Genomic DNA, 26,490 nt, shown 5'->3' with positions numbered 1-26,490 from the left:
GTTTTTAGCTCACAGTAAAAATCAGCTGGTGGTAAACGCTGAGACACGCATTATATTCCTATGGGAGCCTCAGCATTTATCGCCAGCTGATTTTTACCATGAGCTAAAAATGTTAGCGCGGTTTTGTAAAAGACCCTCTAAGTGACTTGCCCAGGGTCACAAGGAGCCACAGGGGGAGTTGAACCCAGTTCCCCATGTTCTCAGCCCACTACACTAACCATTAGGCTACTCCCCTGCTCCTAGGCACTAACTTCCAGAATATAGCAATAATGAATCTGGCTGCAAGAAACATTTGTGTGATTAACTTTTTAGCACTTACTAAGATTCTCACATCACTTTACCAATTCAGTAAGTAAATTCCAGTGTGGGATTCAATCTAATTCCTATGATACGAGACATATCAACAAACTCTCTCTCTCTCTCTCTCTCTCAAACCTGTGGATACCATACAAGCCACATGCTGTCTAGCAAGCAGAGCTAAAATTAGGATCACATTTATAGAAAAGAGAGGGGGGGACTTAGATATGTGATGGAGCAATTTTACAATCAATTCTGACCTCCTACAATCAATATTTTATTTGTTGCATTTGTACCCCACATTTTCCCACCTATTTGCAGGCTCAATGTGGCTTAGGATGACAAAGAAATCATAGAGGATCAGATAGCCTTAAATAAAATGAATAATGATCAGACAGAAGACAACATATTAATAATGCCATGTATTAAACGCATTAAAAACGGAACAACAAGCATACATTGAAATGTCTATATGCAAATGCCAGGAGCCTGAGGCATAAGATGGGAGAGCTGGAGTACATTGCACACAATGAAAAACTGGATATTATAGGCATCTCTGAGACCTGGTGGAAGGAAGATAACCAATGGGACACAGTCATACAGGGCTACAAATTATATCATAGCGATAGGGTGGATAGGATTGGAGGAGGGGTAGCACTGTATGTAAATGAGAACCTAGACTCGGATAAGTACATAAGTACATAAGTACATAAGTAGTGCCATACTGGGAAAGACCAAAGGTCCATCTAGCCCAGCATCCTGTCACCGACAGTGGCCAATCCAGGTCAAGGGCACCTGGCACGCTCCCCAAACGTAAAAACATTCCAGACTAGTTATACCTAAAAATGAGGAATTTTTCCAGTCCATTTAATAGCGGTCTATGGACTTGTCCTTTAGGAATCTATCTAACCCCTTTTTAAACTCCGTCAAGCTAACCGCCCGTACCACGTTCTCCGGCAATGAATTCCAGAGTCTAATTACACGTTGGGTGAAGAAAAATTTTCTCCGATTCGTTTTAAATTTACCATAGGCTGCAAATATTGCAGGAGACAAAACCCCTATTGGAATCCCTGTGTATTGAAATTCCATGTGAAAAGGGGAAAAGGACGGTGATAGGAGTGTACTACCATCCGCCTGGCCAAGATGAGCAGACGGACGCAGCAATGACAAGGGAAATTAGGGAAGTGAATAAAAAGAGCAATGTAATATTAATGGGTGACTTCAATTATCCGGATATAGACTGGGTTAATAAAACATCGGTACACGCAAGGGAGGTGAAATTTCTTGATGAAATCAAGTACGGCTTCATGGAACAGCTGGTTCAGGAACTGACAAGAGAAGGAAAAATACTAGACTTAATCATTAGTGGAGCTCATGATCTGGTGCAGGGGGTAATGGTGCGAGGGCCACTTGATAACAGTGATCATAATATGATCAGTTTTGATATTGGCTACGAAGTAAGTGAACTCAGGAAATCAAATACACTAGCGTTTAACTTTAGAAAAGGAGATTACAATAAAATGAGAAGAACGGTGAAAAAAGGACTGAAGGGAGCAGCTGAAAGGGTAAAAAACTTGAATCAGGCGTGGATGCTGTTCAAAAACACCATCCTAGAAGTACAGGACAAATATATTCCGCGTATTAGAAAAAGAGGAAAAAAGACCAAACGTCAGCCGGCGTGGCTAAATGGTAAGGTAAAAGAAGCTATTAGAGCCAAAAAACAATCCTTCAGAAAATGGAGAAGGGAACCAACTGAAGACAATAAGATAAAACATAAGGAATGTCAAGCCAAATGCAAAAAGGAGATAAGGAGGGCTAAGAAGAACTTTGAAAAAAAAATTAGCATTAGAAGCAAAAACACATAGCAAAAATTTTTTTTAGGTATATTAAAAGCAGGAAGCCGGCTAAAGAATCGGTAGGGGCTGGACAACTGTGGTGTCAAAGGGGCGATCAGGGAAGACAAAGCCATAGCAGAGAAATTGAATGAATTCTTTGCTTCGGTCTTCACCGAGGAGGATTTGGGAGGGATACCGGTGCCGGAAAAGGTATTTGAAGCAGACGAGTCAGAAAGACTAAATGATTTCTCTGTAAATTTGGAGGATATAATGGGGCAGTTCTGCAAACTGAAAAGTAGTAAATCACCGGGACCGGATGGTATTCCTCCCAGAGTATTAATAGAGCTGAAAAATGAACTTGTGGAGCTACTGGTAGTAATATGCAATTTATCCCTAAAAACAGGTGTGGTACAGGAAGATTGGAGGGTGGCCAATGTAATGGCCGATTTTTAAAAAGGGTTCCAGAGGAGATCCGGGAAATTATAGACCAGTGAGTCTGACGTCGGTGCCGTGAAAAATGGTGAAGGCTATTATTAAGAATAAAATTACAGAGCACATACAAAAGCATGGGCTACTGAGACAAAGTCAGCACGGATTTAGTGAAGGGAAGTCTTGCCTCACAAATCTACTGCATTTTTTCGAGGGGGTGAACAAACATGTGGACAAAGGAGAGCTGATGGATGTTGTGTATCTAGATTTTCAGAAGGCGTTTGACAAAGTGCCTCATGAAAGACTCCAAAGGAAACTGGAGAGTCATGGGATCGGAGGCAGTGTATTATTATGGGTTAAGAGCTGGTTAAAAGATAGGAAGCAGAGAGTAGGGTTGAATGGTCATTATTCTCGATGGAGAAGGGTAGTTAGTGGGGTCCCTTGGGGTCTGTGCTGGGACCGCTGCTTTTTAACATATTTATAAATAACCTTGAGATGGGAGTAACTAGTGAGGTAATTAAATTTGCAGATGACACAAAGTTATCCAGGGTCGTCTCATCGCAGGAGGAGTGTGAATTATTACAAGAAGACCTCATGAGACTGGGGGACTGGGCTTCCAAATGGCAGGTGAAGTTCAACGTTGACAAGTGCAAAGTGATGCATGTGGGAAGGAGGAACCCGAATTACAGCTATGTTATGCAAGGTTCCGCTTTAGGAGTTATGGACCAAGAAAGGGATATAGGTGTCATTGTGGATAGAACGTTGAAATCTTCAGCTCAATGTGCTGCGGCGGCTAAGAAGGCGAACAGAATGTTGAGTATTATTAGAAAAGGGATGGAAAACAAACATGAGGATGTTATAATGCCATTATATCGCTCCATGGTGCGACCACACCTGGAATATTGTGTTCAGTTATTATTATTTATTTATTGCATTTGTACCCCACATTATCCCACCTTTTTGCAGGCTCAATGTGGCTTACAGAGTGTTGTAATGATGCAGTCATTACATTATCTTAGATACATTCAATAATCGGTTGAAGGTGTATGGTTTAGATGTAAGGTGCTAGGTAAGGTATTGTGAAAGGTGTTTTGATGCACCTGAGTAATTTGAGAATGGTTTATTAGGATGTATTTAGTAGGCTTTGTTGAAGAGATGTGTCTTCAAAGCTTTGCGAAAGCCGGTTAGATTGTCCGTAGTTTTCAGGGCCATGGGTAGTGCGTTCCACATCTCTGTGCTTTTATACGCAAAAGTAGTAGTATTTAATCCTTTGCAGCTGGGGAAGTTCAGATTGAGGAATTTACGGGCCGATTTTTTGGCGTTTCTAGGCAGTAGGTCCACTAGGTTTAACATATAGAGTGGGGCATCTGTGTGGATGATTTTGTGGACGGTTGTACAGATCTTGAACTCAATTCGTTCCTTGAGTGGTAGCCAGTGTAGTTTCTCTCTTAGAGGTTTCGCCCTTTCGTATTTAGTTTTTCCAAAGATGAGTCTGGCAGCAATGTTCTGGGCTGTTTGGAGTTTTTTAATGGTCTGTTCTTTACAGCCTGCGTATAAAGAGTTACAGTAGTCCAGGTGACTTATCACTAATGACTGTACTAGGATGCGGAAGATGTTTCTTGGAAAAAAAGGTTTTATTCTCTAAAGTTTCCACATCGAGTGGAACATTTTTTTCGTTATATTGTTCACGTGGGTCTCGAGTGTGAGGTTTCGGTCAATATTGACTCCAAGAATTTTCAGACTTTCTGAGATAGGAAGTGTGCCGTAGGGTGTGGTTATGGTAGTGTAGTTGTATGTGTTGTATTGGGAAGTGAGAACTAGACATTGAGTTTCTTCTGGGTTCAGTTTTAGCTGGAATGAGTCCGCCCAAGAATGCATGATTTGGAGGCTCCGGTTGATCTTGTTAGTTATTTCGTTTAGGTTACTTTTGAACGGGATGTAGATCGTGACATCATCCGCATATATGTAGGGGTTGAGGTTGTGATTGGCTAGAAGTTTGGCTAGTGGTGTCATCATAAGGTTGAAGATAGTTGGCGAAAGGGGGGATCCCTGGGGAACTCCACATTCCGGTGTCCAAGGTGGTGATCTGTCATTGTTCGTTGTTACTTGGTAGGATCTGGTGGTGAGGAGTCCTTTGAACCATTTGAGAACTGGGCCTCTGATTCTGAAGTATTCTAACAGGTGTAGTAATATTCCATGATCTACCATGTCGAAGGCACTAGACATGTCGAATTGTAGTACGAGTATGTTCTTGCCGGTTGCAATAGTTTTTTTGAATGAATTCAGTACTATGATTTGAGCAAAATCCTGATTGAGACTCATGTAGAATTGAGTGTTTGGTTAGGTATTCCGTGAGTTGTTTCGTCACTATGCCTTCCATCAATTTTGTTATGAGCGGGATAGAAGCAACTGGTCGGTAATTGGTTAGGTCCATTGTGCTTTTCTTAGCATCTTTTGGCAGTGGAGTGAGGAGGATATTTCCTTTATCCGTGGGGAAGAGACCATTTAGGAGTCTATAATTTACTTGGTTCGTGAGGTCTTTTTTGAATTGTTTGGGGGCGGCTTTTACTAGGCTAGTAGGGCAGGTGTCAAGTTTGAAATGAGTTTTGGCATATTTTCTGAGCCAGTGTGTGGATTCGTCAACTGAGATCAGATCAAAGTTGGTCCATGATCGATCAGCTGGATATTCCCGGGTTTTGGGTCTAAGCATTCAAGGATGCTTGTGTACTCAGTGGTATTGCTTGGTATCATGCGTCGGAGTTTTATTATTTTTTCCTTGAAATAGATCGCTAGGTTGGTTGCCGATGGGGTTTCTATGCTATTCGAAGTGACCTGTGTGGTGTCTAGGAGATTGTTTACAAGTGAAAAGAGTTTATGCGTATCCTTGTAATTTGATCCTATTATAGTTCTGTAGTACGTTCTTTTGGTTTGTCCAATTTTGTATTTGTATTTTCTTTGTAACTGTTTCCACTCATTGAGTGTGTGTTCGTCTTTTTTTTTGGTCCAAGCTCTTTCTAGTCTTCTAACCTGTGTTTTTAGTTCCTTCAGTTCTTCGTTGAACCAAGGGATTGAGTTTTTCCTGTGTGAAGTTCTAGTTTGGAGTGGTGCTATCTTGTCTAGAACTGTTTGCATCTGTGTGTCCCATTCTGTAGAAATTGGGGTGAGTCTGTAATTGTTGTCCATTCATCGGTGTATATTTGTTGCCAGAATGTTAGAGGGTCTATTTGCCTCTGTAGTGTATGTTCTTTTTCTTGTTTTGTTGTGTTTCTTTATTTTCCAGAGGAGGGAGGTGTTTGCCTTGTAGTGGTCTACCATGGTGTGGCTGTCCATTTTGTACCATTTATTGTGAGGTTCGCTTCTGATGATAAATTTGTAGGTTATGATGTCTAATGTGTGTCCTTTCTTGTGGGTGGGTTGCATGTTAGGCCAGTGGATCTCCCAGAGTTGAAGGAATTCCTTGCATTCGTGTACATTGTTTGTGTTAGTGTCTTCAAGATGAAGGTTGATGTCTCCTGCTATAAGAATATTTTGGGAGGACATACAGGTATTTGAGATGAAGTCCATGAAGTGTAACTGGGCATCTTGCCATTTAGCCGAGGGTCTGTAAAATAGGATTATATTTAGTTGATCCTGCAGGTTAGGGTGGTTGATTCTGACTGAGGCTATTTCGAGATGGGGGAGGATGGATTCAGCTGTTGTTGTGACTGTGAATTGGAATTTGTAAATTATAGCTATGCCTCCGCCTCTTTTTCCTTCTCTTGTCCAGTGGGTTCTGGTCGCCTCATCTCAAAAAAGATATAAATGAATTGGAGAAGGTGCAGAGAAGGGCGACAAAAATGATAAAAGGGATGGGACGACTACTACTACTACTACTTAACATTTCTAGAGCGCTACTAGGGTTACGCAGCGCTGTACAATTTAACAAAGAGAGACAGTCCCTGCTCAAAGAGCTTACAATCTAATAGACAAGTGAACGGTCGGTCCGATAGGGGCAGTCAAATTGGGGCAGTCTGGATTCACTGAACGGTAAGGGTTAGGTGCCGAACGCAGCATGAAGAGGTGGGCTTTAAGCAAAGACTTGAAGACGGGCAGGGAGGGGGCTTGGCGTAAGGGCTCAGGAAGGTTGTTCCAAGCATAGGGTGAGGCGAGGCAGAATGAGCGGAGCCTGGAGTTGGCGGTGGTGGAGAAGGGTACTGAGAGGAGGGATTTATCCTGTGAACGGAGGTTACAGGCGGGAACGGAAGGGGAGATGAGGGTAGAAAGATAGTGAGGGGCAGCAGGTTACGGGCGGGAACGTAAGGGGAGATGAGGGTAGAAAGATAGTGAGGGGCAGCAGACTGAGTGCATTTGTAGGTAAGAAGGAGAAGCTTGAATTGAATGCGGTATCTGATCGGAAGCCAGTGAAGTGACTTGAGGAGAGGGGTGATATGAGTATATCAGTTCTGGCGGAATATGAGACGTGCAGCAGAGTTCTGAACAGATTGAAGGGGGGATAGATGGCTAAGTGGGAGGCCGGTAGGAGTAAGTTGCAGTAGTCCAGGCGAGAGGTAATGAGAGCGTGGACGAGAGTTCGGGTGGTGTGTTCAGAGAGGAAAGGGCGAATTTTGCTGATGTTAAAGAGGAAGAAGCGACAGGTCTTGGCTATCTGCTGGATATGCGCAGAGAAGGAGAGAGAGGAGTCAAAGATGACTCCGAAGTTGCGGGCAGATGAGACGGGGAGGATGAGGGTGTTATCAACTGAGACAGAAAGTGGAGGAAGAGGAGAAGTGGGTTTTGGTGGAAAGACGATAAGCTCAGTCTCGGACATGTTCAGTTTCAGGTGGCGGTTGGACATCCAGGCAGCTATATACGACTACCCTATGAGGAGAGGTTAAGATGGCTAGGACTCTTTAGCCTGGAGAAAAGGTGGCTGAGGGGTGATATGATAGAGGTTTACAAGATAATGAGTGGGGTAGAGCGGACAGATGTGAAGCATTTGTTTACACTTTCTAACAATAATAGAACCAGGGGACAAAAGATGAAATTAGAATATGGTAGGTTTAAAAGGAATCAGAGAAAGTTTTTCTTTACTCAGCACGTAATTAGACTCTGGAACTCATTGCTGGAGAAGGTAGTGACAGTAGCTGGCCTTGCTGAGTTTAAAGGGGGTCTGGATAGATTCCTGAAGGAAAAGTCCATGATCGTTATTAAATTTGGGGTTTTTGCCAGGTTCTTGGGGCCTGGATTGGCCGCTGTCGGAGATGGAGTGCTGGGCTTCATGGACCTTGGGTCTTTTCCCAGCGTGGTGGTGCCTATGTGTACCATCAAAGGCGCTTGCCCAGTCAGTGGATAACAAATACAAAGTTGTATAGTGATCTATAAGGTATAAGTGGAGGGTCGGAATGGATGAAGATTGCGTTATGTCCTGTTCGATCATAGTCATGCTGTGTGTTGGTAGGTGATGAGGGTTACGTGGGGTCGTTGGGGTAGGCCTTTTTGAATAGGTTGGTTTTTAGTGATTTCCTGAAGTTCAAGTGGTTATGGATTGTTTTCACAGCTTTTGGGAGCCCATTCCATAGTTGTGCGCTTATATAGGAGAAGCTGGCTGCGTAAGTTGTTTTGTATTCAGTCCTTTGCAATTTGGGTAGTGTAGGTTTAGGTAGGATCTTGACGATCTGACTTTGTTTCTTATTGGTAAGTCTATAAGGTCTGTCATGTATCCTGGGACTACACCGTACATGATTTTGTGGACTAAGGTGCAGATTTTGAAGATGATCCGTTCTTTGATTGGGAGCCAATGCAACTTTTCTCTGAGAGGTTTGGCACTTTTGAAGCGTGTTTTGCTGAATATCAGCCTGGCTGCTGTATTTTGGGCGGTCTGGAGTTTTTTTATGAGTTGTTCTTTGCAGCCCGCGTATATTCCGTTGCAATAATCTGCATGGCTTAGGACCATTGATTGTATTAGGTATCAAAAAGTTGCTCTTGGGAAGAAATGTTTTAATTGTTTGAGCTTCCACATTGACTAGAACATTTTCTTTGTTACAGAGTTTACTTGGCTCGCGAGGGTAAGGTTGCGATTGAGTGTGACACCGAGTATTTTCAAACTGTCCGAGGTAGGGAGGGTATGTCCTGGAATATTTATGGTTGTGGGTTTGTATTTGTTATATGGAGAGGAGAGGATGAGGCAATGTGTGTTCGGTTTCAGTTTGAATGAGTTTGCCCAGGAGTCCATGATGTTCAGACTATCGTTGATTTTGTTGGTTATTTCTGTCCGATCATGTCTGAAGGGGATGTATATTGTAACATCATCTGCGTAAATGAATGGGTTAAGGCCTCGGTTGGATAAGGACTGTGCCACTGGAATCATCATCATGTTGAAGAGTATTGGTGATAATGGTGATCCTTGAGGTACTCCGCAGACTGCTTTCCACGGTGGTGATATGTTTGACTTTGATTTTACTTGATAAGTTCTGGTGGTTAGAAAGCCTTTGATCCAGCTAAGTACGGTTCCTTCAATCCTGAAGTGGCCTAGTATTCTTAGGAGTATGATGTGGTTTACCATGTCGAATTAGCTTGACATGTCGAACTGGAGGAGGAGTATGCTTTTGCCTGTGGCAATCTCCTGCTTACTGAAACATTTCTTTGTCAAAAAGAGCCTCAATAATCCCTTTAGCAATCAAAGCAATTATTTTGAAGGAGGAGTAGCCTAGTGGTTAGTGCAGTGGACTTTGATCCTGAGTTCAATTCCCACTGCAGCTCCTTGTCACTCTGGGCAAGTCACTTAACCCTCCATTGCTCCTGGTAACAAAATAAGTACCTGAATATACTATGTAAACCGCTTTGAATGTAGTTGCAAAAACCACAGAAAGGCGGTATATCAAATCCCATTTCCCTTTAACATTCTTTCTGCAAATCATTAATTCTATTGAGAGAGCCTTTCTAGATATCCAACCCACTATCTTTTAAAAATATTTAAAAAGTTCAAAAGTTTCAAGTAATCTGTGTATATTGTGACAAGGCGGTGGCCGTAAGTAGAAGGTTGCTAGGCTGTATAGAGAGGGGAGTGACCAGCAGAAGAAAAGAGGTTTTAATGCCCCTGTATAAGTCGTTGGTGAGGCCCCACCTGGGATATTGTGTTCAGTTCTGGAGGCTGTATCTTGCTAAGGATGTAAAAGAATTGAAGCGGTGCAAAGAAAAGCTACGAGAATGTACGGGATTTTGCGTTACAAGACGTAGGAGGAGAGACTTGCTGACTTGAACATGGTATACCCTGGAGGAAAGGAGAAACAGGGGTGATATGATACAGACATTCAAATATCTGAAAGGTATTAATCCGCAAACGAACCTTTTCCGGAGATGGGAAGGCGGTAGAACTAGAGGGCACGATATGAGATTGAAGGGGGGGCAGACTCAAGAAAAATGTCAGGAAGTATTTTTTCACGGAGAGAGTGGTGGATGCTTAGAATGCTCGCCCACGGGAGGTGGTGTAGAGGAAAACGGTAACGGAATTCAAACATGCGTGGGATAAACCTAAAGGAATCCTGTTCCGAGGGAATGGATCCTCAGAAGCTTAGCTGAGATCAGGTGGCAAAGCCCGGTGGTGGGAGGCGGGGCTGGTGGTTGGGAGGCGAGGATATTGCTGGGCAGACTTATACGGTCTGTCCCAGAGCTGGTGGTTGGGAGGCAGGGATAGTGCTGGGCAGACTTATAGGTCTGTGCCCTGAAAATGACGATACAATACAGGTAAGATATACACAAAAAGTAGCACATATGAGTTTATCTTGTTGGGCAGACTGGGTGGACAGTGAGGCTTTTTCTGCTGTCATCTACTATGTTACTATGTAGGATTCCAAATGTCATACTGACAATGAGGTTGTGGTAATACACTCAAAATGCCCACAACTGTCCTATGAATACATCCTTCTTTTCGCAAAAAGTACAACTATGAGATCTCAGTGTTATTACGTAGAGAAGCAGGGGGAGAATTTATTCTTTGTCCTGCTCACTCCTGTGCAAGAATATATGAAAAGGTATGTCATATTATAAAACTGCTTCTGCAGAAAATCTCATCCTGAAAAGAGAGAGATCATATGGTAAATTTCAAAATTCTGGCCTTCAAATGATGCAAATTCATCAGATGTCCATGGGGAGGAGGTCATAAAAGTCAACCTCTTACAATTAAGTAATGTCATCTGTACTTGTAGGAACAATTTAGTCAATTTTTACACTTTTACCGCTTTTGGAAACTATGACATCTAGCCGCAAGAAGCATATTGAATCTGTATTCCTACCAGTCTATCCCCCCCCTTTTTTTTTATAAGCTTATCCTTTCTGAAGGCCCCCTAAGGTTCTATTCAGTTCTGTTCAGGTATTTATATCCCACTAATATAAACAAAGAGTCTAAGAGGGGCATTTTCAAAAGAAACATCTAAGTTGGAATTTGGACAGCTTTGTAAAACGTCCAAATTCGAAGGCGGGGAAAAGGTCATTTTCGAAAAAGATGGACGTCCATCTTTGTGTTCGAAAATACCATGGACGTCCTTGGATTTGGATGTCCTTGGATTTGGACGTCCTTTGATTTTCGGCCATTTTCAAAAACAAAAATGTTCAAGTCTAAAACCATTTGGACGTGGGAGGAGCTAGCATTTTTAGTACACTGGTCTCCCTGACATGCCAGGACAGCAATCGGGCACCCTAGGGGGCACTGCAGTGGACTTCATAAAATGCTCCCAGGTACACAGCTCCTTTACACTGTTTGTTGAGCCCCCAAAACCCACTACCCCCAACTGTACACCACTACCATAGCCCTTACAAGTGAAGGGGGCACCTATATGTGGGTACAGAAGGTTCTGGGGGGGGGGGGGGTTGGAGGGCTCGCTGTTTCCTCCACAAATGTAACAGGTAGGTGGGGAGGTATGGGCCTGGGTCCACCTGTCTGAAGTGCACTGCACCTACTACTAAACTACTCCAGGGACCTGCATGCGCTGCCATGGACCTGAGTATGACATCTGAAGTTGGCATAGAGGCTGGCAAGTAATATTTTTAATCATGTTTTTTATGGGTGGGAGGGGGTTAGTGACCACTGGGGGAGTAATGGGAGGTCATCCCTGATTCCCTCCAGTGGTCATCTGGTCAGTTGGGGCACCTTTTTGTGTCTTATTCGTAATAAAACAGGCCCTAGGTGAAAACGTCCAAGTTTTAGTCTTGGACGTCTTGCTTTGTTCCATTAGGCTCAAAGACATCCAAGTCTTAGGAACGCCCAAGTCCCGCCTCGAACACACCTCTGACATGCCCCCCTTGAGATCTGGATGTCCTTGCGACGGACATCTGACAAAGACGTTCAAAATACGGTTTTGATTATACCGATTTGGACGTCTCTGTGAGAAGGATGTCCAAGTGCCAATTTATGTCACTTTTTGGACGACCATCTCTTTCAAAAAGAGCTGTAAGCGGGTTACAATATTTATGTTTAAAACTGTTTTATTAACGATTATCCACAATACAAAGTAGTGTAGAATATGCATATAGCATTGCTTGATATACAAAACTGCATTCTTGCAACATATTCAACCTTCGCCATACACTTTCGTCCCCATTTTTCTCACCGCCTCCCCTCTTAACGATTCCTTGGCCCATGTTAACATTAGGTTTTAAATGACTCATATTCCTAATATCATACACTTGAATACTTCATTAGGTAAAATAGTGCTTATCACAAATATCAGAAAATGAAACATTAAAGCTCTAGAGCACTGCCAGGCTTTAGCCATATACATCACACTCAACCCCTCCCCCCCCCCACCCAGTACCTCCTCCCCCTTGCAAGCAGATCCACTCTAGACTAATTTACTACTACATAGTGCCCTTACTCTCCAATATACCGCTATTTATCAGGCATTGACAAGCAGACTACGTCCCCTTGGGCTGAGTATTTGCAGGTATGGTGTCCAAATCTGTAGAAAGCGCACTCTACGTTTAGGCGATTGGCGGGTTACAATATTTAAAGCAAATACTGAGAAGTTAAGAAGACATAGAGTTTATCGTTTAGATGTTACTAAAGAGGTAAGTTTTCAATCCTTACGAAATAGTAATCAGAAATCACACAAATTTGTGCAGGTACAGAATTCCATAGTTTAGTGGCCTGAAAAAGAAAAGGAGCCCTCGTGAACTCTCTTATAGCAAACTTTCTTAACAGATGGAAACCCCAACGGCAGAGTACAATAAAAACGAGAATTTTCTTGAGGCGATCGATAAGCTATCAATTGTGGAAGGAGAGGAGAACAATTCCCCTGTAATATATTAAATACAACACAGGCTGATTGTAGAGACATTTACATTATGTAAACACCATTTTTGTGCTTCATTAATAAAAACTGTTGAAACCTAAATACAACACAGGCAGTCTCAAAAACTATCCGGGCAGTAACTGGTAACCAATGTAGCTTTCTAAGCAATGGTGTTGCATGATCAAAATGCAAACAGCCATAAAATCAATTTGGCTGCAGTGTTTTGCAATAACTGCAGGCTTGTTTATTAATTTTAGAATTAATCCACTATACAAAATGCTACAGTAATCCAACTGAGGCAACACAAAAGCTTGAACTAACATGGGAAAATGTTCAGTAAAAAAAAAAAAACAGATCAAATTCCTTTCAGTTGTTGAAATTTAAAAATTATTTTCTTGCTCACATAACTATCTGTAGATTCATAATCAATTTTGTATCCAAAATAATTCCCAGAACCTTAGAAGATTCCATGCAAAAAGTTGCTTTTAGATTAAAAACAAATCTGCCTGTTCAGGCTAGAATCCTACAACGACTTGTAAAAATCATTTGGCTTTTCTAACATTGCAATCACTACTTATTACTACTGCCTACATGCCCTCATCTTGTAACCTATTAAAAGCCCAGTTTTACATTCATCAACAATCTTTACTCACTTCCCTACATTGTTCACCCCACACATTTCCACATTTACATTCACATTACTTTCTGTATGGTTCTAAGTCATTTATTATATAGTATGTATCTGCAGGACAGCAATAATGCACAGCTACTTTAAACATGACTCCCCATAATTAAAAACACTTAACACTAGGTAGCAATGCTACATAATCATTTTCTAACACAATGCTATGGTGCCATTTACATCTACACTATATTTCCTTTTAATTAATTTGATATGGCTGGGCATATTTTCTTCCTCCTGCCTGCCTGTCCTCCTTCCCCCACAACCCAGACCCATCAGAGCAGCAACCTTCAGCTCTCTCTCCCAAAGGTTCAGCAATAAAAGCTCTTTTCTGCTCCCAGCCCCATCCAAGACCCACTGGAGCAGCGCCTTCAGATCTTTCTCTCCCAAAGATTCAGCAACAAGTTCTTTTGTTTGTTTGTTACATTTGTACCCCACGCTTTCCCACTCATGGCAGGCTCAATTGCGCTTACATGGGGCAATGGAGGGTTAAGTGACTTGCCCAAGTCACAAGGAGCTGCCTGTGACTGAAGTGGAATTGAACTCAGTTCCTCGGACCAAGTCCACCACCCCTAACCCATAGGCCACTCCTCCACTCCTATTTCCACACCCACTTCCACTTCCAACCTCAGAACCATCAGAGCAGCACCTTTACTCAGCTCTGGACTCTCTCCCAGTTTCAGCCAGCCAACCATCGCGCAAAGCTCTCTTTCTGCCTCCCCCCCCCCCCCCATTCCAGTGTCTCCCTGCCTTAGTCCTGCTCCTCCCCCTCCCCGTCTCCCTGCCTTAGTCCAGCTCCTTCCCATCACCCCCCCCCCCCCGTTCACAGTCTCTCCCTTTTAGTCCCACAAACTTCCCTCCCCCCATTTCCAGTCTCGCCTTTAGTCCCTCTCCTTCCCTCCCCTCCCCCAAAGACGCAGTCTGCTGTATTGCTAAGTGGACACCGGTGGTGAGAGTCGAGGGAGGGGGAACAGGAGTCCTGGGGCCGGCTATCACCACGCTGTGCAGAAACCCAAAGAAGGTGACAGGTCCCGCAGGCTGCAGCACCTCTATTAATGGATTCTTGCTCTTCGTCTTTCCTGTTGTACTGGGCTGCATGGTGCCCCAGATACCATGGGGAGACTATCAGGTCTGCTTTCGGCTGGGGGAGACTTAGCATCCCCAAGCCTCTTATACTGGATGCCATATCATCCAAATTGCACCTCTGCCCTCTAGCAGATAGAACAGGAAAAGAATGACCAGTAGGGAAAAAGGAAGTTATAATGCTTCTGTACAAGTCTCTAGTGAGATATCAATTGAATACTGTGTACAATTTAGAAGACTGCACCATCAAAAGGATATAAATGTTTGTACATTTGGGAAGCTTGCCAGGTGCCCTTGGCCTGGATTGGCCGCTGTTGTGGACAAGATGCTGGGCTCGATGGACCCCTTGGTCTTTTCCCAGTATGGCATTACTTATGTACTTATGTAAAGGATATAAAGGATGGAGTCAATCCAGAGAGCAGCAACAAAAATGTAAATGGTCTTCTTCATACGATATATGGGGTTAGATTTAAAGATCTAAATATATACCTCTGAAGGAAAGATGGGATAGGAGAGATAAGATAAAGGCATGTAAATATCTCCAAGGTATTAAAAAAAATGCATTGAATAAAACAAAGAAATCCTTTATGGAAGGCATGGAACCAAACAAGCTTATGCACTATTAAATGGCAACATTAGTAACTGAAAAGCAAAGCCAGTGCATGGAAGACTTCTACAGTCTGTGCCCTGATCGTGGCTAGACAGATTTGAATGGGCTGGGGTGGGGCTTCAATGACAGCCCCAGTAGTTAGAGAATAAGGCCAATGCAGGGTAGACTTCTACAGTCTGTGCCCTGAAAATGACAAGGACAAACCAAGATCAAGTATTCATAAGTAGTACCACATCATACCTTATGCTATGAGTTTATCTTGTTGGGCAGACTGGATGGACCGTGCAGGGCTTTATCTGCTGTCATCTACTATGTTATATAATATACAGGAGGTGGGTTTCTTTAAATTGACAGTAAGCTCTGAAATAAAGTGTCATAGAATAAGGATGAGGATGAAAGGGGATAGACTCAGAAGAAATCTAAATAAATATTTTTTTTACAGAAAGCATGGTGGATGCACAAAACAACCTTCCATACAAGGTCATTAGAATTCAAGATGCATGGAACAAGCACAGAGGATCACTGAGGAGAGGACGGGATTGTACACAATTAGCTGTAGTTGGATGAGCAGACTTTTTCTACCACCATGTTCCCTGTTCAAAGTTTCTATGTAAGGCACCATCAGAAAGCAATTGTGACCGAAAAGAGCCTGGGAGCTCTGGAAGCAACATGGTGTAAAAATCAAGATATAGGCAATAGCCCAAGATCAAATGTCTGAAACGATCTTTCAATAATGACCATGTTTACATAATTCTTATGGTGATCCAACAAAGGTTCCACAACTTAAAGAGAATCTATTTTTCTTCAGGACTGATATGGCTATAAAGATTGTGTTCTAAGAATCCTTAATAACAAATTTTTTGAGGCTTAGAATATATGGTCCAATTCAATCAGCAAAATAAAAACCAAAATTGAACCAATAAGTCACCATGGAGCACTTTTTACTAAGCCGCATAGGCGCCTACGCATATCCAACGCACACCAAAATGGAGTTACCGCCCATCTACCGCATGCCTCTTGCGGTAATTTCATTTTTGGTGCGCCTCCGATACGCACATCCGAAAAATTATTTTCAGACACGCGTATTGGGCGCGCGCCAAGTGGCATTTGACGCACACAAGTCATTACCGCCCGGTTACCGCGTGAGACTTACCGCTAGGTCAATGGCTGGCGGGTAAGGTCTCAGACCCAAAATGGAATGCGCAGCAATTGTTCATTTTGCCGCACATACATTTTCGGCAAAAAGTTTAAAAAGGCATTTTTTACAGGTGCACTGAAAATGATTCTACGCGCACCCAAAACATGCACCTACACTACCGCAGGCCATTTTCAGTACGCCTTTGTAAAAGGGCCCCCAAGTGAATAAATAAATATCTGGAAAAGAAACGGGGGAAAAGGTCTCATAAATCTCTGAGTCAATGCTCCACTGGTTCAAAACTTAAGGAGCCACATTTATGACTTTCGGTGATAAATATAATCATAGACCAAAAAAACCCCTTTGATCCAAAAACATATAGCGTGAAAAAGTGTTACTGAAATAATAGGTGCATCTTCCCACCTTTGTCATATGTGCTCTATTATAAAATTACCCCAATTAGGGGCAATTTTCAGAAACGCTATAGGTATTTTTTGCAAATGAAATTTTCAAAATGAAATTATGCATGTAATAAAAGTGCCTAAGGAAAGAGTACCCAAAGAAACTTATTACCCTTTTCACAGTCATTATTTATCTGATTAAATTAATGCATTGTTGCAATCCCCCTACCCAATCCTGCCCCTAATATACGCGTTGAGGAACTATGTTCAGACTTTTACCCTATGGGCTAAATGAAAATTGTCCTCCCTATTAATGTAATGGATAGTTTAACATCAAGTGCACTCACCCAAAACCGACAGCTACCCAGTAGTTTCGAAAACCCTGATGAGGGCCAACCATTGGAAGAATGTCCGGAGTGTATGTAATAGGACCTGAAACTATGTTGAGTATGTCTGCTTTTTTCAGCACTGGAACCATCTCCATAGCTGCCTCAACATGGTCCATTATTCTGTCTAAATCAGATTCAAAAAGTTCCTTTCCAAAACCTGGGGGAAAAAAAAATAACACAAATCACATAATGTCAACCTTATTATTTTTGTTACAATAAAAGCTATTTATGATAGTAATTACCTGGTGGCACTCCTTCCTTTACCCAAGACTCCTGTAGCTTCATTTTCTCAGGACTTTCATATGGTCCAAATAAAAGTCCATCTCTTTCCTGTCTTAAGTAATAAGATCCTTCTAGGTCACGAAGTACTGGGAGTTCCCTCTTCAGTGCTTTTACTTCAGGGACTGTTGCTGTGACCACATACTGATGGTGAACGGGAATGAGAGGATGCTCTACACCTATCATTTTTCCAATTTCTCGGGCCCAGAAACCTATTAAACAAACATATCCCCAAAAAATTATATTTAAATGTTCATTTAGCAAATGTTCATTTGAGACATCTAGCAACTATATTAACAGCCCAGGCTTATATATTCCAGAGTGAGCTATAATATGTGATCCTTAACTGATGGCTGAGGCACTGAAGGAAAGAAGGAACGAGGAAATGAAAGAAATTTCAAATATTTAACAGGTTTCCATCACAGGAAATGCCATTTTACACAGGAAAAGGGCATGATCTGTAGTTACAAGGAGAAAAGTTCATATAAAACTCTGCAAACTACTTCTTTTCAGAAAGGGTGGCAGATGCCTGAAATAGTTTAAAGGTAGAGGAAGAAACAACCAAAACAATGAAAAAAAAATGAACATGTTTTGGATAGAGAGAAAGTGCAGTGGTAGGGGCAAGAAAAGAATTGGAGGCAGAAGAAACAAGAATGAGTGCCTGAGTGTTTGCCCTGTTATATGGAACATTAAGGGAAAGCACAAGCTGAGTGGCATTGAGGTCCAAGTGGTTGCGTTAAGATTCCAAGAAAGCTGGGGTGACCTGTATGAAACATCGAAGAGTACAGAGAGACTGCAGTTTTCATCACTAGCTTTGGTGGCCATGTGGACTATTACCAAACTTCTCTCTCTATTCATCTTCAGTGTTGTTCAAAGTACTAGGTCAAAGTACTTAAGTCAAAGTAAAAATAAATGTATATTTTAATACTTAAGTAAAAGTACACTGAAGATCACATTAAAAATTTTACTTAAGTGAAAGTAAAAAAGTTATTGCCTAATATATACTTTTTGAGCAAAAAAGTAAAAGTACCACACTACACATGAATGCAACTATTGTTAACATTTTTATCCCACAACTTTATTGCTCTACAATTCAATCCACTTTGCTTTTGGTCAGGGGCATAACAGGAAGTGCATTTTGGGAGGGGGCCAAAGGCAGACTAAGGGAGGCAGCTTATCTCTCCCTTCCTCTTCTCTCCACCACCAACTGCAACATTGAGCATACCTTTGCTGGCGAGGATGCCAAGCTCCACCAGCCCAAGAGGTCTCCATGAGTCCAGCCTGTGCTGCCAGAGCAGCGTTCAAGTCAGCAGCGCACTTCAACCGCCAATGTCAGCACTCCCGCACATGCTCAGTTCAAATTGCTGAGTCATTAAAGCAGAGGAGGGCAAGTCGAAGGTGAGGGTCCCAGTCCCGAGGCCTGTCCCCAGTGGCTACACCACTGCTTTTAATAAAACTACATTTTTGAAAATGACTGTCACTCATGCGAGTACACTTGTGAGTCATTAATCCAGCAGAGCTAAAAAGGTATTTAACAACTACATTAGCAGAAAGTATCAACTGACCGAGTCTGCAGGTTTTGATCAAGGGACTCTCTGGAACACTTGACTTCTGTATAGCAAAGAATACTTTATCATCATTATTGTCATTTTTTTTTTAATTTTATTTATTTATTTATTAGGATGTATTTACCGCCTTTTTGAAGGAATTCACTCAAGGCAGTGTACTGTAAGAATAGATCAAGCATGAGAAATAGGCAATTACAGCAGTAAAAATGTTCAAATAATACAAAGTATGGCACAGTATACTACTTACATGTCAACACAATATGTAATAGAACATTATAATTATCATCTGCATTAGAAGTAGTACTGTCTAATTCATCACTTGCATCTTCGTCTTTATCTTCATTATCATCATCATGCAGTCCAATTACTAAGAAGGCTTTCACAAAGTTGGTGTCTGTTGGGTAGTGAAGGCCAAATCAGCCCTACTGCTGGGGTAGCGCAAGAGTCTGGTGGTGGTTCAGAAGTTGGTGCAGAGTTTCCTGTGGTAGAAAATAATTTTCTATTGCAGGGGGCATTCCCGGTGGTAATCAGCAGAACTGCCACATTGCCACGTGCTGCCCAATTACCGCGGGATTAGCGCATGACGCATTAGTACATGGCAATTTACTGCCCCATTTTAGAAAAAAGGCCTTTTTCTCGCTGCGGTAAAAAGTGGACCAGCGCGCGCCAATTTCATACACCAAAACCAGCGCAGGTCACTTTTTACCGCGGCTTAATAAAAGAGCCCTTAAGTCCTTTATACAATGTACCTTTAACAATGTTCGTGTGTGGGGTTTTTTAGCATGTATCAGTGTGGCTTGACTGCCTTAAATTGTTCATCATATTTTTGCTAGTGACACGTTTTTTAGGTATGTGCCTGAACCTTGTCTACCCTTTGTCTTGGATTTTTATATTTTATGATTTTTTAGCTACAATTAGACTGTAATACTTATTACCTTCATAGGGTTCATAACTATATTTAATGGTCTTTTTGTTAAGCCATAGTTGGATTATTTGCCTAAAGTGTTTATTATGTTTGAGTTTTATTCAAACTTAGCTGGTTATCTTTAAAATGGCCAAAGATAATCCCACCTTTTCACACGGCCAAATATGCCCACTAAACTGTCTTTAAAACTAGGTGATAGCAAGTTATATCGGCCGATATAACCGGTTATCTACTAGACGCTAACCGGGGATATTCAGTGGGGGATAGCTGGTTATCCCCCACTGAATATTGGTGGATAGCCAGTTAAACGCTATTTAACCAGTCAGCAGCCGTTCTGGCCGGTTAAATAGAACTTAATATCAGGTGGAAAGAAACGTAGGGGTCCTTTTACTAAGGTGCGCTGAAAAATGGCCTGTGGTAGTGTAGACGCATGCTTTGGGTGTGCGCAGAATCATTTTTCAGTGCACCTGCAAAAAATGACTTTTTAAAATTTTTGCTGAAAATGGACGTGCGGAAAAATGAAAATTGCCGCACGTCCATTTTGGGTCTGAGACCTTACCGCCAGCCATTGACCTAGCCGTAAAGTCTTACACAGTAACTGGGCGGTAATGACCTACGTGAGCCAAATGCCACTTGGTTCGTGTAGCTGACGCACGCCGGAAAATAAAAAATATTTTTCGGGTGCACATAGCCGGCATGTGCCATAAATGAAATTACCGCAAGGGCCATGTAGTAGCCATGCAGTAACTCCATTTTGGCGCACACTGGGCGCATGTAGATGCTTACGCAGCTTGGTAAAAGGGCCCCTTATTTAAAAAAATGAACGTAAAATATATTACAACCAAACTTGAACATATATATAAAACATATTATAAAATAACACAAAACATAGCAAATTATAAAATGTAAATCCATCTTAAATCATAATTAGATACATGCAAATTAAAGAAATGAATCCTAATGAGAGGTGATAGTCTCAGTAAAGACAATTCAAATTGAAATAAGACTTTTATTTTATTATAATACTGTGCATTATATTACCATAATATACATTAAATTAAGTTACTGTGGGAAACACACTAAAAATATGTAAATGCATGCAAAACAGCTTATTATTATGTAAATCAAATAACACTGTTAACAGTGAACTCCACAAGCTGTGCTATTCAAGGAAAAATAATGCCAACTCAAAGCTGGCTTAATTTTTACTGCTTGGGAGCATCGGGCCACTAACCCGTGGCTTGGTACTCTTAAAGGGGTTGGTGCAAGTAAAAAATAAAAAAGGCATGGTCTGGCAGACCTCTCCCCCTTTCCCACCAGCAAACACTCCCCCAGTGCTAACTATATAGCCTCCCCAACCCCCCCCCCCTTCCTGGAGACATTTTTCCTAGAAGCATGCCAAGCCCTGCATCTACCCCACTGTAGGCCACAGCTCCTCAAACTCAATTCACACCCCCACCCCCCGATCTTTGAAGACTCCACACACATCTCACAGTCCCCAACCCAGGCCTACCTAAAGTAATCGGTGGTGGTCCAGGGGTATGGGCAGGAGTGATCTCCAGCTGCTTTTACCCTTATATGGCAACTTGAACCCTAGCAAGACTACTGCTAGGGGTTGCCAGTACCACTTTGAACTCAGTACAGGCAGGGACAGGAGCAACTAGGGAAGTGGCCAGTGGCGTAGCCAAGGGTGGGCTTGGGTGGGCCGAGGCCCACCCACTTTGGGTTCAGGCCCACCTAGTAGCAGCATACCTATGATGTGGCTGGCAGGGATCCCCAAGCCCCGCCAGCCAAAAACTCCCAACAAGTGTCCCTCCTGCATACCTTGTAAGTAGCAGATCTTCACCTGCAGTGAGCAGTGACATACATACTGCTCGCACCGGCTCCACAGCCTTCCCTCTGATGTATTTCTGCCTAGGTGGAAACAGGAAGTTGCTCACTGCTGGTGAAAATCTGCTATTTAAAAGGTATACGGGAGAGGGGGGATGTTTGAGAGACCATATGGCATGCAGGCGAGAGAAGGAGAGACCAAATCACTTGTGGGACTGGGCAAGGTTCTACTGCCCACCCATCTTGGGCCCAGGCCCACCCAGAATTGGGTGTCTGGCTACGCCCCTGGAAGTGGCACAGACCAGCTCCCATGATTTTGTAAAGAAGAAAAAGAATGGGGGCAGGGTAATTTCTTTCTCCCATAGAAATAAAGCAGTGCTAGATGGCCAAAAAGGGGAGCCTGGCTTTACTCCGGCTTTTAGCTGGAGTAAATCTATTGGGATAGAAGTGTCTCAGAGCTGAATAAAGCCACTGATAGGTGAGCAAATAACCCTTTGTTGGAGAGGCTATAGGACAGGGAAAGTAATAAAGTAAGGGCATGTTCCACCTTCTACAAACTCAAAATCTTTCTTTTTTATCATGTCAGCATGCATAGCACTGAATATCCCTTTTTAGGAGAGTGGATATCTGGAAATATCTGATATTCAGCTGGCAAATCACTCAGTATTGCATAACTTATTTATTTATTACATTTGTACCCCATATTTTCCCACCTATTTGCAGGCTCAATGTGGCTTACATAGTACCGTAGTGGTGTTTGCCAAGTCGGTTGATAACAAATACAAGGTGTGTATCAGGCAACATGAGGGTTGAAGGGAGTGATGATTCTAAATCCAATACCTCATTGCAGGGCTTTCAAAGTTTTAAACAAATAAATAAAATAAACACCCAACAATTATAAAAGGAAACTCTTACAACTGCTGGTTACACATTTTCTAAATGTACTATATAGCTCCTCATTGCAGATCACAATAGCAAAGTACCAGAAAATAATAAATAAAAATAACACACACACAAAAAAATTAGCTGATACTGTTTTTATGACTAACCCCCCCCCCCCCCCCTTTTACAAAGCCGCACTAGTAGCTGCCATGCGGTATTGCTGGCACAGCCCATTCACCTTGAATGGGCTGTGTCAGCATTACGGCACCAGCAGCTGATAGCGTAACTTTGTAAAAGAGGGGATTAATATATTTTTGATTAGCTTTTCTTTAGGCCTTCTGTGGTTCTGGCCTTCAAAATCTAGACAAAAAAATGTATTAAGTTCATCCAATAAAACGTATCTTCTTTTTTTATTTGTTTATGTCTATTTATTACTTTTAAAGAGGAATAATATGGCAACCATACTACTTTATCCAGTAACAGAAGACGAACCAAAAAGATAAATGATTCTATCCAAACATTTCAGTGATTTTATATTACTTTATACAAGTACTTTAATGCATCCTATTTTTTTAAGGAGTCTTTTTTTTCCTTCTTATTTAAAGCACAGTCTACCAGCAGAAGAGAGCTGGGAGAAAGTGGTTTGAACCAGCTCAGGCTAGTTTACAGCCAAAGAAAGACTGTGTCAAAACAGGGAACAGCCTACCAGGCTGCTAAACAACTGCCTTGCTTGGAGGTTAGGAATGTGAACACAACTGTGCTGGCCAAAGAAATCCTGGATAATAATTTGGAAGGGGTGGTGTAAGAAAGCAGCTTAACAGTTGGCTGAAACAGACACTGGATTAGCAGAAATCCTGAGTGTGCTTTCAGAAAGTTAAGCAATATTGGCTTTGGATGCCTGAATTGACTGATCCCTGACCCCAGCATATGTTAGAAGGAGTAAGCGTATTCTGCCTTAATACCTAGGACATACTTGCAGTGTCTCAGACTAACTCCAGGCATCTGTATTTTTTTTTTTTAATAGTTGAGAATTCTGGGAGTAGCTTAGTAGAAACTGTAAACAAGCAATTCTCTTGTGTGAAATTAATAAACATTGAACCTTCATTCCCAAAATTTAAAACACTTTTTTCAACAGGCCTTTGGTACTCAAGGGTAAATTGAGCTGACTTCTCTTGGAGATGCTAATACTAATTGCCTACTTCTTCCTTCTACTTATTTATTTGTAGCATTTGTATCCCACATTTTCCCACAATTTGCAGGCTCAATGTGGCTTACATTACTTCCTACTTTGCTATTTCTGTTCTCATACTTTTTCTATTTCCTTTTGTTTCCTTGCTTCTCACACTAAGGGGTCCTTTTACAAAGGCACGCTGAAAAATGGCCTGCTGTAGTGTAGGCGCAGGTTTTGGGCGCACCGTAGTGTAGGCGCAGGTTTTGGGCGCATGCAGAATCATTTTTCAACACACCTGTAAAAAAGGCCTTTTTCTTTTCAGGAAAATGTACATGCGGCAAAATCAAAATTGCCGCGCATCCATTTTGGGTCTCAGACCTTACCGCCAGCCATAGACCTAGCGGTAAAGAATTTGGACAGTAATGATGTACACGAGTCAGAAGCCACTTGGTGCGCGTCCGCTACGTGTGCCAGAAAATAAAAAATATTTTTCAGATGCGCATAGCGGACGCACGCCAAAAATGAAATTACCGCAAAAGCCAAGTGGTAGTCGAGCGGTAAGTCTATTTTGGCGCACATTGGGTGCGTGCAGGCGCCTACGCGGCTTAGTAAAAGGGTCCCTAAAACAAAAATGGCATTACTTTCTCTGGAAACTTAAGCGTAAACCACTTTGTAACATTTTCAGGAAAGACAGTGTATCAAATGAAATGAACCATAAATGATAAACATAAATTAAGAGGAGCCTGGGCCAAGTGCACACTTAATGCATGTAACATATAGACTATTGTAAGTTGCACATGCTGTTTCCAACATCTAGGCGCAAGAATTACTCCAGCTCTATGGGTGGTGTGAGCTAAATTTTGGGTGCATATTTTACCTGTTAGGCTAGTATTCTGTAAAGGAAAGTAGGTGACTACTTTCCTTTATAGAATAAGCTCCTATAAGGTGCCCAGTTATAGGATTGCCCTGTTGGTACTGAGTGTCTACACCCGAGCATTAATGCTTTGCACAATTGCTTGTTTTGTGTCACTTCTTGAGAACAGACTGGGAATCAGAAATGCCAAGGGTGACCCATCCCAAAGCTGGAGATTTACCACCACTGTGCTGGAGAATTAAGATCAATGAGAAAGATTTCTCTCATGGGTCCCAGCCATATCTTAAACCAGCTCTAGCATAAGTACATTCCAAAAACTGACATAGTCTAATTAATAAATAGAAAATAAAATTCCTTTTTCTACCTTTGTTGTTAGGTTATTTTATTTTTCTAATTGTGTTGATCACAGTTTCTGGTTTTTTGCTTTTCTCTGTCTTTTCTTAACTCTCTTGCCAGTGTCTGCTTGTCTATTTGTCATTTTTTCTCTAAGACTATCATTAATCTTCGCTCTACATCCCTATCTACCCTGTCCAGTATCGCCCGTCTGTGTCCCTGCCCCTATCCTCCTGCTATGTTGAGCATCTCCCTTCTCCGAGTCCTTAGTCTTGCCCTATTCAGCATCTCCCCTCTGTGTCCATACTCCTCACCCTCTGTCCAGCATTGCCCCTCTTTGTCCTTATCCCTACCCATGTGAAACTTCTCCCCTCACCTCCCTTCCTTCTACAAACCCCCCACCCCCCCAGGTCCAGCATCTGTTATCTCTTCCTTCCCTCCTGCCTACCTCTCTGGGGACCACCATATTTCTTCCTTCCCTCCTGTCCCCCACCCCCCACCCCAAGAGCCAACCTTCTCTTCTTTCCCTCCTGTCCCCCTTCCCTGGGAGCCAAAAGCTCTCCTCTTCCTTCCCTTTTGTCCCCCCTACAATCCATTATCTCTCTTCCTGCTCTTCCCAACCCCTACCAGGGGCTAGCATCTCTCTTCATTCTCTTCTGCTCCCCCCATCACCACCAGGGGCCACATTCTCTCCTCTTCCTCCTGCCCCCCCAAGTTTTGGCATCTCTTCCTCTCCTTCCCTTAGGGTCCAGCAGGTGTCCCTCTCTCTGTGCTCCCACAAGTCCAGCAGGTGTCTCTCCCTCTATCCACCCATGGGATCAGCAAGTGTCCCTCTCTCTGCTCCCCCGTGCAGATCCAATATGCTCTGCCTTCTACCCCTTAATACCCATATCTCTTCCTTCCCTCCTAAGGCCGGCATCTTTCACTCAACCCCCCAGTGGACTGCAGACTTTCCCTGTATAGCCACCAGTGTCAAAGTCACACTGCCTTCAGGTGGTGCAGGAACCCTTTCCCCTGCTGCATCCCTCCTTCTCCTAGGTTGTTGTGGTTCTGATGAGCTTTTGCACCTTTATGGAAATCACGGGTATGGAGCTTTTCCTCTGCTTCACTGGGGTGGGGTCCAGGAAAGAAAACTTTGGGTGAGTATACTGGACAGTGAATATGCATGAGATAGATTTGTATACTGTAATGTATGCAAATCTATGTCAGGAGCAAAATAGGAGTGAGAACACGTTGCCTTTCAATTTCTTTCCAGACCAGCACTTCACTTACTAGTTACAATATCCAGTACGCCTTGTATGCTTACTCCTCCATACAAAACACCTCAGGTTAGTATTATTTATTTTAATGATGTATTTAACGTTTTACACACAGCACCTTTTTTGCCGGTTGCATCCACAAGCACAGGTAGAATCACCATATATTTCTAGCATATGACACTTTTTTTTATATCTTTATTTTACCGTATTGCAGTTGTTTATTCATTTTTCACTGTACATTTC

General features: G+C 42.3%; 1 protein-coding gene across 1 annotated transcript in view; it reads right to left on the bottom strand.

Moving 5' to 3' along the window:
- The window catches only part of DMGDH (dimethylglycine dehydrogenase), a 162,224-nt gene that overhangs the window by 94,321 nt on the left and 41,413 nt on the right, over positions 1-26,490 (bottom strand). The window contains exons 6-7 of the mRNA XM_030193235.1: positions 17,369-17,617; positions 17,085-17,283 (exon numbers count right to left, since the gene is read on the bottom strand). Coding sequence (XP_030049095.1) covers positions 17,085-17,283; positions 17,369-17,617 — 448 coding nt within the window. The remainder of the gene's footprint in view (positions 1-17,084; positions 17,284-17,368; positions 17,618-26,490) is intronic.

Source organism: Microcaecilia unicolor, chromosome 2, assembly GCF_901765095.1.
Source record: "Microcaecilia unicolor chromosome 2, aMicUni1.1, whole genome shotgun sequence".
In the NCBI taxonomy this organism is placed as follows: Eukaryota; Metazoa; Chordata; class Amphibia; order Gymnophiona; family Siphonopidae; genus Microcaecilia; species Microcaecilia unicolor.
Note: the sequence above shows the minus strand (reverse complement) of the source record. Positions and strands in the feature narration are given on the sequence as shown.